Raw genomic sequence first — 17,619 nt, 5'->3', positions numbered from 1 at the left:
TATTTAAAAGGGGGACGAAAAATACCAGAGGTACAGTCAAACTCATCAATCGAAAATAAACTGACAACCCCTAGCTAATAAAAAATGAAGACAAACAGACAAACAATAAAACACATGGCATAACATTGAAACTAAAGAGTAAGCAACACGAACCCCACCAACAACTAGGGGTGATCTCAGTTGCTCCGGAAGGGTAAGCAGATCCTGCTTAACATCTGGCACCCGTCGTGTTGCTTATGTTATAGGAAATCTGGTAAATAGTCTAACTTGGTAGGTCACATTCATGAAAAGGGAAGGGGATTGTAGTTACGAAGTAAGGAACATATCCGATATCATTTGTGAAACGGCTAATCCATAACGGTCAACCAACTCGTGATGGCGTCAGTAAAATTTACGAAGGGATGATTTAAACTGCATCATTTTGAAATCTTGGTTTAATAACTTCCTTGTGAGCAGCAACCTTCTATCAAGAAAATCATGAAAGGAAATGCAAGCACGGGAGTATAGTTTATATAGGAAGGTATATACCCCGTATGTAGGTGCTGCTGGAATGTTGCTACTTAGAAATGGAAAGTTCACAATTGGAAACTGAAATCATCTCTTTTGTCGTAAAGTTTTGTTATCAACTGACCTTCATTGTCAATTTCTAGATATTAGTCAGGATATGAGGCCGAATTAACTGTATCTGTTGTATCCTTTATCTCTAGTTCGATGGGATAAATGCATTCAACATAGTCACCAAATTTAGAATTATTTATTGAAAGAACGTCTTTTATACAGCGGACAGTATTGCTAACATCTTATCTTTCTTCCAAAGTAGTTCTTGTATAAAGTCGCCCTCATAATATAAAAAAAATAACAAGTCGGCAAGAAGAGGTGCACAATTGGTTCCCATTGGAATGCCGACAGTCTGTTGAAAAACACGTCCTCCGAACGTAACAAATATGTTGTTAATCAAAAGTTCAAGCATCTTGATAATGTCAGTTTCAGAGAATTTTTTGTTTGAATCAGAGTGATCCTTTACAAAGTAATATTGTTTCCCTCCCTAAGACATGATACAAATAGGACATGCAATTGAGAGAATAGAGGATGATTTAGTTTTATTGTACGTCACATTTATTTTAAGATCATGTTGCAATACATTATGAATGTTTCATTGTCAATGTGAGTGTAATTTAAACCTTTCAAACATTTGCCATTAGCACATTTAATGTTGTGTTTCTGTTTTGTCGTAGTTCTCCTCGTATATTTCATGTGTTTCCCTCAGTTTAAGTTTGTATCCCGGATTTGGTTTTTTTTTCTCAATCGATATATAAATTTCGAACAGCGGTATATTTCTGTTGCCTTTATTAATTAACACCTTTTAAACCTTTGCCACTAAAAATGTAATAAACATGTCGGTCAGTTCAGAGGGAAAACATGACCAAACATCTTTTCAATCACTTACATGTTGAAACAATATATCATCCTATACAGTCAAACCTGATTAAGAGACCATCTGTATTTTTACACAAATTTTAGATCCTTGTGTAGTACATTTCATATAAATTGATCCTATAACAAAAGACCATCTGTCTTAAGAGAACACGTTTTTGCTCCCTCAAGGGGTCTCTGAGAACAGGTTCGACTTAAGAATATTTCCACTTTCAATATGATTTGTCAAATCTCGTTAGGGCTGTCACGAAACAAACTATATTGGATAAAAAACATAGAAGAAACTATAGAAATCATCCCCACCAAAACATACGATTTAAAATTAAAATCAAAACAAAATCAAAAGCTCTAACACACTAAACAAACGAATAACACCTGTCATATTTCTAACTTAGTACAGTCATTTTCTGATGTCTGGATTAAACCTGGTTGTATAGCTATCTATTTATCTTACTTGTATGACAGTCGCATTAAATTCCATTACGGACTTAAAAAACATTTCACAATCAATTGAAAAAGCAACATATTTAATGAACAATATAATCATCAGCCGAACAAAAAATAACACGATACACTACCATAACACCTCTAATGGGATTTGTGACTTTGCAGGTCAGATAAATGCTTCCATTAGGCTGATTTTATTTTGTAACACTGTTATATCGTTATTATCTTTCTAATAAGGATGGTTTCACTGCACTACACAGTGCTGCAAGTACAGGAAATACAGAAATTGTGCAATTGCTGATTGATAATGGAATCGAGATCAATTTTCAGAACAAGGTAAGTTGTACATAAAGAAAAAATAACAAGCGAAAAACTGATCTAAAATGATAATGTGAATAATTTCCGTGACAAAGAGTGTACAGAATGTAGAATGAACGTGAATATAAAATCAACGTTTGCTTAATTCATTAACGTTATAAAACAAATAGCATGACATATTGTATAGTGTAGTCTTATATTGATGTTCTTGTTTTCATTTGGTTTGCTTTAAATGAACCCCTAATGCGGTTTTTTTTCTTCGAATAAACATATGAAAAGGAATATGCATATGGTAGCTAGGATTTAATAGCCCACATATAATGTTTAATTTATTCAAAATAGTACATACCATTGAGAGAAAAGATGTTAATTCACTGTTTTTGTATGTAACATAAGTTGAAGACCCATGTTGCAATATAATATGTATGTTTTATTGACGATGTGAGTTTGATTTACACCTACATGTATCAAGCATTTGTGTCGTAGTTCTCCTCTTATATTTCATGTGTTTCCCTCAGTTTTAGTTTGTATCCCGGATTTGTTTTGTTTTTTCTCAATTGATATAGGAATTTGGAACAGCGGTATATTTCTGTTGCCTTTATTGATCAACACCTTTTAAGCATTTGCCACTAAAAAATGTAATAAACATGTCGGCAAGTTTAGAGGGAATACATGACAAAATAGATTGTCAATTACTTACATTTTGAAACAATATGTCATCCTATACAGTCAAACCTAAATAAGAGACAATCTGTTTAAAGCAAAAAACATGTGTTAAAAAGCCACAAATTGTAGATCCTTTAGTAGTCCATTTCATATAAATTGATATATTGACAAGAATATTTTTGGGGAAAACTGTTTTATTTTTATTTTTAAATAGAACATTTTCACAAAATGTCACAAGACAAATTGTTGCTGTTTTTTGTTTTAAAATGACAATTTTGATAACTGTGCCGTGATCTTTTACAAGAATACTATCAAAACTGTAAGTAGAACCCATACACATACAAAAAAAACTGATTCATAGAGTATCAACACTGAACAAAACTCAAATTACAAGGAATTTTCATGTTTTGTTTTGTCAGTTTTTAGAGCAAAAGAGATGAGAACATCTGAAATATGTTAAAAATTGTTAGCCAAGTCGGAATAGCAATAACACATCTGTGTTTCTTTAGTGTCTGGTAATGAGGATGTTGGATACCGTATCGCTAAGATATAGAAATAGTGATATATAGACGAAAAAAACGAACATTTCTGACTAACTTTCTTACAAATTTGCTTGAAAAAATAATAATTTTCAAAAGCTAGCTTCTTAAGAAAAAGAAGTTGGATTATTTTTTCCCAAAATTAATTTCTAGTCTTACATAGAAGGTGACTTATATGCTTAAATTTCTTTAGTTTTCCAATGGTTTATGTGACTCAGTGGAAAGATGCACAGCCTTACACCCGGATGATCGCGTGTTCAAACCTCACTGCCGGATGATGAAAAAATAAATTCCTATATTAAATGTAACTTAACTTAACTTTACTTTCAATTTCAATTAAAACAACTGAAATACAAGATTACATCAAAAAGAAAATTTAACCCCCCCCTTTTTTTCTTCCCTCTCTCTGTTATTGTTATATTCTTAGCCTGCGCACTCAATAATACCAGATTTTCATTTAATATTTACTCAAAATTCTTTCCTAAAGGCTCATTCTGTAAGCAGTTATGAATAGTACATCTTTTACATAATCTTTGGCCATTTATTTGACTTTGACAAAAATTCTCCAAAAATCCACTATTTTTCGGTGTTTCGAGTCTTGATATTTCTACCAATCAGACAGGTTTTGCATCTTTCTGTATAAATTTTTCACCGATAAAGTTTCCGAAAGTCTTCATGCACTAATTGAACACTTAAACTATGTTCTATTTTTGTTACTAAATGTCTGTAAAACCGCTTTTCCACTTGAATTGTACATTTTTGTCACTTTAATTCAGCATGTCACGTGACTTTTGAGAGATATCACGTGACCAACATAAGAATTATTTTCCTTAAATTAAGTTTTCCTGAAACCTTGGTCAATTATTTATCAGATGAGTCTAACTTGTCCTTTGAGTGAGCTGTTTATCGAAATGTGCAATTGATTGAAAACAGATATCCTTTATTCGGGAAGAAGAGGTAAAAATCCTTGAATAATAAAGGGTTAAACCTCGTTGTATAGCTACCTAATCATCTGACTTGTATGACAATCGTATTAAATTCCATTACATAGACATCGATGTGTGAAAAAAACAGACTTAAAAAAGATTTCACAATCAATCGAAGAAACAATATATTTAATGGACAATATAATCATCAGCCGAACAAAAAATAACACAGTACACTACCATAACACTACTAATGGGATTTGTGAATTTGCAGGTCAGATAAATGCTTCCCTTAGGCTGATTGTTTTTAATTTGTAACACTGTTACATTGTTTTTATGTTTCTATCAAGGATGGTTCCACTGCACTACACAGTGCTGCATGTACAGGAAATACAGAGAGTGTGCAATTGCTTATTGCTAATGGAATCGAGATCAATGTTCAGAACAAGGTACGTTGTACATAAAGAAAAAATAACAAGCGGGAAACTGATCTCAAATGATTATGTGAATAATTTCTGTGACAAACAGTGTACACAATGTAGAGTGAACGTGAAAATAAAATTAGCATTTGCTTAATTCACTAACGTTATACAAAAAAAGTAGCATGACATATAGTATATTGTAGTCTTATATTGATGTTCTTGTTTTCAGTTGGTTTGCTTTAAATGAACCCCTAATACGTTTTTTTTTTCGAAAAATATATGAAAAGGAATATGAAAGTTCTTGTCCATTCGTTTTTGATGCGTTTTGTTATTTGATTTTGCCATGTGATAATGGACTTTCCGAATTAATTTTCCTCTAAGTTCAGTATTTTTGTGATTTTACTTTTTATGCATATGGTAGCTAGGATTTAAAAGCCCACATATGATGTTTAAGGTTTTCAAAATAGTACATACAATTGAGAGAAAAGATGTTAATTCAACCTTTTTTGTACGTAACATAAGTTGAAGACCCATGTTGCAATACAATATGTATGTTTTATTGACGATGTGAGTTTGATTTACACCTATCAAGCATTTGCTACTTACCCGTGTTAATGTTGTGTTTCTGATGTGTCGTAGTTTTCCTCATATATTTGAAATGGTTCCCTCAGTTTTAGTTTGTAAATGGGATTTTTTTTTTATATCAATCGATTTATGAATTTCGATCAGCGGTATATTTCTGTTGCCTTTATTGATCAACACCTTTTAAGCATTTGCCACTAAAAAATGTAATAAACATGTCGGCCATTTTAGAGGGAATACATGACAAAATATATTGTCAATTACTTACATGTTGAAACAATATATCATCCTATACAGTCAAACCTAAATAAGAGACAATCTGTGTAAAGCAAAAAACCTGTGTTAAAAGGCCACAAATTTTAGATCCTTTAGTAGTACATTTCATATAAATTGAACCTGTATCAAAAGACCACCAGTCTTAAGAAACCACTTTTTTGCACTATCTCAAGGGATCTCTGAGAACAGGTTCGAACGAGTATATTTTTACTTCCAATATAATTTGTCAAATCTCTTGCGGTCTGTCACGAAAAAAACTATACAGGATAAAAAAAGATTGTAGAATCTATAGAGGTCATTCCCACCAAAACATACGATTTAAAATTAAAATCACAACAAAATCAAAGGCTCTAACACACTAAACAAACGAATAACACCTGTCATATTTTTGACTTTGTACAGACATTTTCTGATGTAGAAAATGGAAGATTAACCCTTTAACGTTCCTATCGGTCAATCTGACCGATAAGCTAAATTTGTGGAGGAGTAGTTTGCATGAAGTTTGGTATCGTTGACAATTTTTGACGTAAATATGTGGTTGTGGGCTCAAATTAATGATCAGAATACCACCAACTTGATGTTTGGTGTCTGAAACCAACAAAATGCAATGCATTATGTCAATTTGCCCTATATTGACAAGAATATTTTTTGGGAAAACTGTTTCATTTTTATTTTTAAATAGAATATTTTCACAAAATGTCACAAGACAAATTGTTGCTGTTTTTTTGTTTTAAGGAGGCTCGAGGGTATAAGATTTTCAGAAAAATATCAAACATTTATTTTTCATTACAAATTTCATTAATTACCTTTAGAAGTTGTTACTTAATCATATGGTTAAAAAAATATTCCAAAAAATCAATTCGTTTTGGCCCCAGGTGACTTTTAAAATGTATATATCATTTAAAAAGCTCCAAATTATCTCCCTTTGGTGCAAAAATGACATTTTTTTGCATTAAAATTGAAATATCTTTTTTAACTCATCGGTGACCTATATTTTTTAATATAATTTCCATATAAGCTGTACTTAAACTAAATTATTGTAAAATTTGAGCGATTTCTGTAATAAATTTCTTTTTTTATTTCGATATTACTTTTCATTTCTCCTATTACTTCAACAGAAAATCCCCACCTTTACAAAAATGTATGCTTCTTTCGAAGGCAGATTGTGAGCGCAATTGAACGGTGACCCCACTTTTTTATTTAATTTTTCTATTAACTATAAGATAAAGTTCATTTATAGAAAAATATAGAGAAATCCTATATAAATGATTGAGACCCGCGAACCCCCTTAAAATGACAATTTTGATAACTGTGCCGTGATCCTTTACAATAATACTATCAAAACTGTAAGTAGAACCCATACACATACAAAAAAAAAACTGATTCATAGAGTATCAACACTGAAGAAAATTCAAATTACAAGGAATTTTCATGTTTTATTTTGTCATTTTTTATAGCAAAAGAGATGAGAACATCTGAAATGTGTTAAAAATTGTTAGCCAAGTCGGAATAGCAATAACAAATCTGTGTTTCTTTAGTGTCTGGTAATGAGGATGTTGGATATCGTATCGCTAAGATATAGAAATAGTGATATATAGACGACAAAACGAACATTTCTGAATAACTTTCTTACAAATTTGCTTGAAAAAATAATAATTTTCAAAATTTAGCTTCTTAAGAAAAAGAAGTTGGATTATTTTCTCCCAAAATTAATTTCTAGTCTTACATAGAAGGTGACTTATATGCTTAAATTTCATTAGTTTTCCAATGGTTTATGTGGCTCAGTGGAAAGATGCACAGCCTTACACCCAGATGATCGCGTGTTCAAACCTCACTGCCGGATGATGGAAAAATAAATGCCTATATTAAATGTAACTTAACTTAACTTTACTTCAATTTCAATTAAGACAACTGAAAAACATGATTACATCAAAAAGAAAAAAATACCCCCCTTTTTTTTTCTTCCCTCTCTCTGTTTTTGTTATATTCTTAGCCTGCGCACTCAATAATACCAGATTTTCATTTAATATTTATTCAAAATTCTTTCATAAAGGCTCATTCTGTAAGCAGTTATGAACAGTATATCTGTTACATAATCTTTGGCCATTTATTTGACTTTGACAAAAATTCTCCAAAAATCCACTATTTTTCGGTGTTTCGAGTCTTGATATTTCTACCAATCAGACAGGTTTTGCATCTTTCTGTATAAATTTTTCACCGATAACGTTTCCGAAAGTCTTCATGCACTAATTGAACACTAAAACTATGTTCTATTTTTGTTACTTAATGTCTGTAAAACCGCTTTTCCGCTTGAATTGTACATTTTTGTCACTTTAATTCAGCATGTCACGTGACTTTTGAGAGATATCACGTGACCAACGTAAGAATTATTTTCCTGAAATTAAGTTTTCCTGAAAACTTGGTCAATTATCTATCAGATGAGTCTAACTTGTCCTTTGAGTGAGCTTTTTATCGAAATGTGCAGTTGATTGAAAACAGATATCCTTTATTCGGGAAGAAGAGGTAAAAATCCTTGAATGTTAAAGGGTTAAACCTTGTTGTATAGCTACCTAATCATCTGACTTGTATGACAATCGTATTAAATTCCATTATATAGACATCGATGTGTGAAAAAAAAAACAGACATAAAAAAAGTTTCACAATCAATCGAAGAAACAATATATTTAATGGACAATATAATCATCAGCCGAACAAAAAATAACACAGTACACTACCATAACACTACTAATGGGATTTGTGAATTTGCAGGTCAGATAAATGCTTCCCTTAGGCTGATTGTTTTTAATTTGTAACACTGTTACATTGTTTTTATGTTTCTATCAAGGATGGTTCCACTGCACTACACAAGGCTGCATGTACAGGAAATACAGAGAGTGTGCAATTGCTTATTGCTAATGGAATCGAGATCAATGTTCAGAACAAGGTACGTTGTACATAAAGAAAAAATAACAAGCGGAAAACTGATCTAAAATGATTATGTGAATAATTTCTGTGACAAACAGTGTACACAATGTAGAGTGAACGTGAAAATAAAATTAGCATTTGCTTAATTCACTAACGTTATACAAAAAAAGTAGCATTAAATATAGTATATTGTAGTCTTATATTGATGTTATTGTTTTCATTTGGTTTGCTTTAAATGAACCCCTAATACGTTTTTTTTCGAAAAATATATGAAAAGGAATATGAAAGTTCTTGTCCATTCGTTTTTGATGCGTTTTGTTATTTGATTTTGCCATGTGATAATGGACTTTCCGAATTAATTTTCCTCTAAGTTCAGTATTTTTGTGATTTTACTTTTTATGCATATGGTACCTAGGATTTAAAAGCCCACATATGATGTTTAAGGTTTTCAAAATAGTACATACAATTGAGAGAAAAGATGTTAATTCAACCTTTTGTGTACGTAACATTAGTTGAAGACCCATGTTGCAATACAATATGTATGTTTTATTGACGATGTGAGTTTGATTTACACCTATCAAGCATTTGCTACTTACCCGTGTTAATGTTGTGTTTCTGATGTGTCGTAGTTCTCCTCATATATTTGAAATGGTTCTCTCAGTTTTTGTTTGTAAATGGGATTTTTTTTTATATCAATCGATTTATGAATTTCGATCAGCGGTTTACTGCTGATGCCTTATTGATAAACACCTTTCAAGCATTTGCCACTAAAAAATGTAATAAACGCGTCGGCCATTTTAGAGGGAATACATGATAACTGATCTTGTCAATTACTTACAAGTTGAAACAAAATATCATCCTATACAGTCAACCTGATTAAGAGACCATCTGTATTAAGCGAAAACATGTGTTAAAAGACCACAAAATTTGAAATCCCTTTGTAGTGCATTTCATATAAATTGAACCTGTATCAAAAGACTAACTGTCTTAAGAGACCACGTTTTTGCACTATCTGAAGGGGTCTCTGAGAACAGGTTCGACTGTAGAATATTTCCACTTCCAATATGATTTGTCCAATCTCTTGCGGTCTTTCACGAAAAAAAACTATATAGGATAAAAAAAAGATAGTAGAAACTATAGCAATCATTCCCACCAAAACATACGATTAAAAATTAAAATCAAAACAAAATTAAAAGCTTTAACACACTAAACAAACGAATAACACCTGTCATATTTTTGACTTGGTACAGGCATTTTCTGATGTAGAATATTTTGGAATAAACCTTGTTGTATAGCTACCTATTCCTCTTACTTGTATGACAGTCGTATTAAATTCCATTATATAGACATCGATGTGTGAAAAAAAGACTTAAAAAAGATAGAAGAAACAATATATTTAAAGGACAATATAATTATCAGCCGAAAAAAAATAACACAGTACACTACCATAACACTTCTAATGGGATTTGTGACTTTTCAGGTCAGATAAATGCTTCCCTTAGGCTGATTTTTCGTTTATGTGTAACATTGTTATATCGTCACTATGTTTCTATTAAGGATGGTTCCACTGCACTACACAGTGCTGCAAGTACAGGAAATACAGAAAGTGTTCAATTGCTTATTGATAATGGAATCGAGATCAATTTTCAGAACAAGGTAAGTTGTACATAAAGAAAAAATAACAAGCGGAAAACTGATCTAAAATTATAATGTGAATAATTTCCGTGACAAAGAGTGTACAGAATGTAGAATGAATGTGAATATAAAATCAGCGTTTGCTTAATTCATTAACGTTATAAAAAAAGTAGCATGACATATTGTATATTGTAGTCTTATATTGATGTTCTTGTTTTCATTTAGTTCGCTTTAAATGAACCCCTAATACGTTTTTTTTTCGAATAAACATATGAAAAGTTTTATGCATATGGTAGCTAGGATTCAATAGCCCACATATAATGTTTAATGTATTAAAAAAAGTGCATACAATTGGGAGAAAAGATGTTAATTCAACGTTTTTGTACGTAACATAAGTTGAAGACCCATGTTGCAATATAATGTGTATGTTCTATTGACGATGTGAATTTGATTCACACCTTTCAAACATTTGCTACTCACCAATGTTAATAATGTTTGTCTGTTGCGTCGTAGATCTCCTCATATGGTTGATGTGGTTCCCTTAGTTTTAGTTTGTAAATCGGATTCTTTTTTTCTCAATCGATTTATGAATTTCGATCAGCGGTATACTTCTGTTGCCTTCATTAATCTACACCTTTCAAGCATATGTTACTCAATAATTTATCAAAACATGTCAGCCATTTTAGAGGAAATACATGTCAGATCATCTTGTCAATTACTTACAGCATGAAATAATATATCATCCTATACAGTCAAACCTGATTAAGAGACCATCTGTATTAGGCAAAAACCTGGGTTAAAATACCACAAATTTGTAGTACACTTCATATAAATTGAACCTGTATCAAAAGACCACCTGACTTAAGATACCACTTTTTTTGCTCTCCCTCAAGGAATCTCCGAGAAAAGATTTTACTGTATAATATTTCCACTTCCAATATGAAGTATCCAATATTAAGTCTGTCACGAAAAAAAGCTATTTTGGATAAAAAAAAAGATAGTAGAATCTAGCAATAATTCTCATCATAACAAACGATTTAAAATTAAAATCATAACAAAATCAAAAGCTGAAACACACTACACAAACGAAAAACACCTGTCATATTTCTGACTTGGTACAGGCGTTGTCTTATGTTGAAAATGGTGGATTAAACATGGTTTTATAGCTAGCTAGACCTCTCATTTGTGTGACAGTTGCATCCGATACCATTATATAGACAAAGATGTATGAAAAAAAAGCACAGACATAATGCAGACCATGTTGAAGACCTTACTTTGACCTATGAGTGTTTACTCTTACAAATTGGGACTTGGATAGAGAGTTGTCTCAATAGCACTTATATCACATCTTCTTATATCTATATAATAGTAAAAATTGAGAATGGACATATGGAATATGTTAAAGAGACAACAATCCGACCATAGAAAAGACAACAGCAGAAGGTCACCAAAAGGTCTTCAGTGTAGCTAGAAATTCCCGCACCCGGAGGCGTCCTTCAGCTGGCCCTTCAATAAATATATACTAGTTCAGTGATAATGAACGTCTTACTAAACTCCAAATTGTACACACGAAACTAAAATTAGAAATAATACAAGACTAACAAAGGTCAGAGCTCGCTCCTGACTTGGGACAGGCGCAAAAATGCGGCGGGGTAAAACATGTTTATGTAAAAATATCAATACCAGAAAGTGATTTAGTCTTAATTACTATAAAAAGACGCAAAAGGGGCAAAAAAACACACACTTCCGACAAAACAGCTTATACAATTTTTCCCTTCAACCACAATTTATTTTATATGTCTTACAACAACGAATACCACTACCAGCGGTTTTTAGTTTGAAATTAAACACATTGCTGTCCTACTCACAGCGTCGTGTATGTCTCAGCGTCCTGTATGTCTCAGCGTCGTGAACCGGACATAGCTTTATAATATAGTTAATTGCTACTTTAGTTTGCTATTAATAAGTATTGAAACGTGCATTGTTATTAAATGCAATATCAGTATTTAGTTCATATATAATCTTAAAGCAATGCTAATTTTATCTTATTCATTCAATTATGACGTCATTTTTTTCATTTTTTTATGATCTGTTTTACAAATTCAAATGACGTCATTATTTGTCATATTATACAATTTCAAATATGACGTCACTTATCGTTGAGTTTTAAACTTATTCGGATGTGTCTACATTTTTTGTTGCAAATGTCTGGTTATGCAATATAGTTCAGTTGTTTCCTGTAATTAGTTAATACTTTAGTTTTATCATGTACATCTTTTGTATAGTAATTTTATAAATTTACTGTTTGGGAAAGTATAAATTATTCTAAATAAGAGGGATATTCTGGTAACTAACAGAAAACCCTGGCCGTTTTTGGCACAACATTTTTTATCTTTTGGTACTCGATGGTGTTTGACTTTGTGCTCGTTTCGGCTTTCAATCTTTTGTATCTGGGCGTCACCAGTAGATCTTGTGTGGACAAAATGCACTTCTGGCGTATTAAAATTTTGAACTTGTTGCCTTTTGTTGGCTGTTGTTCGTGTGTTTCTTTGTCAATTGTGTTCTACAATTTATTTATATTGTAGTCCTGTGGTGTTGAGTTGTCATTTTAATGTTATATTTCAAATGGCTATAAAAGAGGGAGGTTTGGCATGCCACAAAACCAGGTTCAACCCACCATTTTTTTCCTTTAAAAATGTCCTGTACCAAGTCAGGAATATGGCCATTGTTATATTATAGTTTGTTTCTGTGTGTGTTACATTTTAACGTTGCGTCGTTTGTTTTCTCTTATTTTTTTAGTGTAAATTCACATTGCGATAAGACGTGTCACGGTACTTGTCTATCCTAAATTCATGTATTTGGTTTGAGGTAATATTTGTTATTCTCGTGGAATTTTGCCTGATGGTTGGTCCGTTTCTGTGTGTGTTACATTGTAGTGTTGTGTCGTTGTTCTCCTCTTATATTTAATGCGTTTCCCTCCGTTTTAGTTTGTTATCCCGACATAGTTTTTTGACCATGGTTTGATGAGTTTGTACAGCGGTATACAACTGTTGCCTTTATTTAATAGTTTCGAAATATCTCATAGAAGTAAGAGAAACAATATATTGAATGAACAATATAATCATCAGTCAGCAAACAATAACACCACAGTACACTCTCATTACACTTCTAATGGGATTTGAGACTTTCGAGGACGACTATATAAATGAAGGCAACATAAGTATACTGATTTTGTACGTTTTGTATATTACAATACTACAGGTATAAGAGGTGAAGCCAGATATTTATTCTTTTTTTTATTTTAACAATCAAATAATATAATCTTAACCAAAACGTAGAACTTAAGCATTGTGTTTAATAACTACGTGTAAATTCAATTTGTTGTCCCTTATATAATCGATTTTTGATTGATCTACACGATAGGTCTACACAACTGTATACATATATGATTAACTAATGAAAAGAAATACCTATATTTTAAAGATAGTTAAATTATACTACCATAAACATTTAGTAAGTTTTGATAATGAAAATCGTAAAAACTATTAGCATGTGTTATTTATATGACAAATGAATAATGCAATAAAAAACATTAACATACACTTGATGAAAAAAGAACTTGTATGATACCTTTTTTGTAAACAAAATAGAGGACTGCAACTTCAACACTAAGTTACTTCAATCTTCTTGGTATTCCTTCTTGATACATCTAATATAAATATTTAATAACTACAATGTCTTTTAGTATGGTTCGACTATACTGTTTGACGCTATATTAAAAGGAAAGACAGACATTGTCCACTGGCTTATTGACAAGGGTATTAATATTAATGTAATGGACAAGGTAAGCTATAGATTAGATATAAACTAATTTACTAAAGAATGGTGATTGTCCTAATAGACATTTGCGGAAACTGTCATACACCTACGATTAGGATTACAATTACACTTACAGGTAGCATATACATCTTGGGCTTTTTCAAAGTATAAAAATAAACCGTCAATCCAAAACAATGAAACGATAATTATGTTTTTCTGAAGTTGTACATAATTTTGTTTTCTAATATATTAACATTAGGTATTGTATACGTTGTTATCCAGGTAGAAATGCTGTAATTGTACGAAGTATGATAGAATGAACTAAGATTATGATCATGAAACACCCGAAATATCTCAATTGTCGTTGCAGTAACTAAATCAGAACAATTGCTGAAAAACCGTCAGTAATACTTTGTGATATGAAAGGTGTAATCAATCACGCAGCATGTTAACATGTTTATGCTCAGACATACTTTCTCTCCTTTATTTTGTTTTTAAGAGAATGAGGAATCCAGCGGACGGGTGTTTTTGAGCTCCTTATTCTTCATAAAATTTCAATAGCCGTTCGGTATAATTTTGAAATCTATTATATTTAAATCTGAATAGGATAAACACTTTTGTCTACGTTCATGGTTCATTAAATAAAAACACAACTATTCGAGACCCCTCCCCCCCAAAAAAAACACAAAAAAACACAAAAAAACAGTTATCAACGAACTGCTCTATGTCGGAAATATAATTAAGACTGTTCGCCAGACCATGTTGAAATGTAAGAATAAGTATATACAGACAGTTAAAACTTTGCTATCTATGTTTTAACAGCAACAACAACAAACAAAAAAAAACGAGTTCCACGTTGTTTTTCTTTCATGCAATTATTATAATAAAGATCATGGGATTCATTAATATGGACGGGTTGTTTTTTAGCGGTTTTGATAATTATCTCCATGGACATAGAAGGGACTAGTTTGCTCGAAACACGAGCTTTAACCCTTGCTCCGAGTACTAATTTCATGGAACTGCAAAATAGAGTGCACGGACGACGCAGAGGTCGATCCCGCCATTTTCAAAGGGGATTGTAACCCATGGTAAGGGGTTTGGGTTGTGTTAGGGGGAGAGGGGTCCGACTATATTTCGCTATTCAAAAGCATTGATCGGCAAAAAAAATGGGTGTTCCTTACCCCGGAATAGCTCGTGATATCTCACTGCGACGTTATTCATTTCAACACAGAGTTTATACGCAAATCTATTAATTAGTTTGTAGAGTATTCTCTGAACAATATTTTTTCTGGTTTTAGTATACTTACAATTGCATTAATAATACCCTGTTATTGCTCCTGCTGATAATACATATATATCATACATCTATCTACACCTTCGGTCCTTATAAATCCTTGTCTTCAAATATTCTGCTTCTTGCGGTTCTGATTTTTAAATCCAGAAAAACGCTTTGGACACATGACACATTAACGTGTTGCTTACATCTCTTTTTATACAGAAGAACCCATTTGCTATTTGTTTATCTTTATTGTTGGTTTGTTTTTGTATTTTGAGATGATCCCTTTTTTTGGTCACCTATAATCGTAAGTCTAAAGGCTAATCCTAGGTATAGACTTAGTTTCCGGAAATGTCTAATACGGAACTTTTGATTGGCAAATATTGTAAACTATATAATATATTACAAACATTCAAATACGCTACATATTCATATAACTTGTTGGTGTATTTTTCATCTGACAATTTTGATAAGTTTGTTTACGCCTTAATGTTTTAATTTCTTTTTACGTCATCTCGTTTTCCAAATATGAGACCTTTGCTCATATGCTACAAGGTACATGTGTCTACAAATGATATTGAATGAACGGCGATGTGACTCTTTTTATATCTTACATGTTTTCTACATTGTTATCCTTTATTAATCATTATCCTTTAACAGTTAAAAAGTGACAACAATATGTTTTAACAAATCAACGGGTTTTGGCGCAACATATAAATTTCTAAAGTCCTTGATATCGTGATTTACACCATGCATGTACTTCAATGTGTAAAATGTCAAAGCTTAAGCGTATTAAATGAATGAACAATTGTCATATTCCTTAATTAGAAAATGGTGGGTTTAATCCTTTCTCAGTCAGGTAAATTTCTCACTTATATCACTTTTGCAAAATGTTCCATCATATTGACAACAATGTGCATGATTTGTGAACAAACCAATTAGATATAATAGTTAAACATAAAAAATACAGTGATATAAATTCATTGAAACAAAATGTAACCAAATATAATACAGTACCATTCAAAAGTCCGTAAACAAATATGAACACATGATCTGATAGTTATGTATCTTATGTTTAATTTCTATGTATGATTGTGATACTTCTTCCTGAAATTTAAAACTGTTCTACTAGTTATTAATGTGTTCGTCATTGCCATAAGACAAGTGACAATTTTTGATAAAAGAGATAATTGTTGTACATTATTCATTTTGAGGTGGTGGTGTTCCCTTTTCACCATCTTATGGTGTTTATATATATCAATGTGTTTGATTCGCTCTTGTATATAACAACGTATTTGATGTTGAATACTGTATTACTGAAAAATTATTACACCAGTGTTTTCGATATAACAAACAAGTCAAAACATTTAGTAAATTTTATCATCGGTACAAGGACACCATTCGTAAATATAAATCAACATGCATACATCTTATACATTTAGGTATTTTACGTTCAATCTGTTTTGCAATTTTATTTGAAAAGCATGAACTGTCGGCATTCAAATCATTAGCTAACAAAATATTTACACAGACTTATATTAGGAAGGGATTAAGTCACGATATTGACGTCAGGTCATTAAGGAATTATATGATGGTATGATATTAGAACCTAAGCCGGAGGAAATGTGCATGATTTATGTTGAAAACATTTGTTTTTGTAGCAGTTGAGTGTTTCTTTGTTCCGATTTTTCATCTTTTGGAGTATGTGTTTTCACAATGTTGGCTCAATTCCTCCACATTTTTGATTGTTTGTGTTTCGAAACATGTTACTGTGTAAAAAGTAAATTCACCAAAATACTGAATCTTATTTCCCATGCTATGACAACAAATTCATGGTAAACAAACAGATGTGAAACCTTGCTCAAGGTAAGATTTTTACAGAAAAAAAACCTTCCAAACCAAGTTATTAAATCTATTAAATTGCCTGAAAGTACAGTTTTTAATTAGTTTTTTATGCATCGTTTTACGATATCAAGTCTAACCGTGTACTTGTTAAAAGGGGAATGTAGATAACGTCCTTCGCACCAACTTTCATATCACAAACCTTTCTATTCCCTTACCATTTAAATGATTCGGAATTACGATAACACATTTTACGTTTTACCTTGAAAACTTGAAGTATTCATTCATTAAGGGGGAGGTATATATCTCAACTCATCAAAAGACTATGATTATTGTGAGCTTACCATATGGGATGACAAAAGAAGAGAACACTGTTTTGTCTAAGTCCGAGTTGATGTCTTCAAATTCTATTGACCCCCCTTTTTATATGTATTTCAGAGTTCTGTATTATATTAATACTTATAACTGCAACATATCTATACACATGGAAAAAAGTATTGCAACACCAAAAT

The 17,619-nt window shown here is 31.6% G+C and overlaps 1 protein-coding gene across 1 annotated transcript in view; it reads left to right on the top strand.

Annotated features, from left to right (window-relative positions):
- Positions 1–1,394: 1,394 nt before the first annotated feature.
- The window catches only part of LOC134695271 (death-associated protein kinase dapk-1-like), a 35,157-nt gene continuing 18,932 nt past the window's right edge, over positions 1,395–17,619 (top strand). Inside the window, exons 1-5 of the mRNA XM_063556491.1 lie at positions 1,395–1,400; positions 2,119–2,217; positions 4,681–4,779; positions 8,456–8,554; positions 10,093–10,191. Of these exons, the coding sequence (XP_063412561.1) occupies positions 1,395–1,400; positions 2,119–2,217; positions 4,681–4,779; positions 8,456–8,554; positions 10,093–10,191 (402 nt within the window). The remainder of the gene's footprint in view (positions 1,401–2,118; positions 2,218–4,680; positions 4,780–8,455; positions 8,555–10,092; positions 10,192–17,619) is intronic.

This window comes from Mytilus trossulus, chromosome 13 (genome assembly GCF_036588685.1).
Source record: "Mytilus trossulus isolate FHL-02 chromosome 13, PNRI_Mtr1.1.1.hap1, whole genome shotgun sequence".
Lineage (NCBI taxonomy): Eukaryota > Metazoa > Mollusca > Bivalvia > Mytilida > Mytilidae > Mytilus > Mytilus trossulus.
Note: the sequence above shows the minus strand (reverse complement) of the source record. Positions and strands in the feature narration are given on the sequence as shown.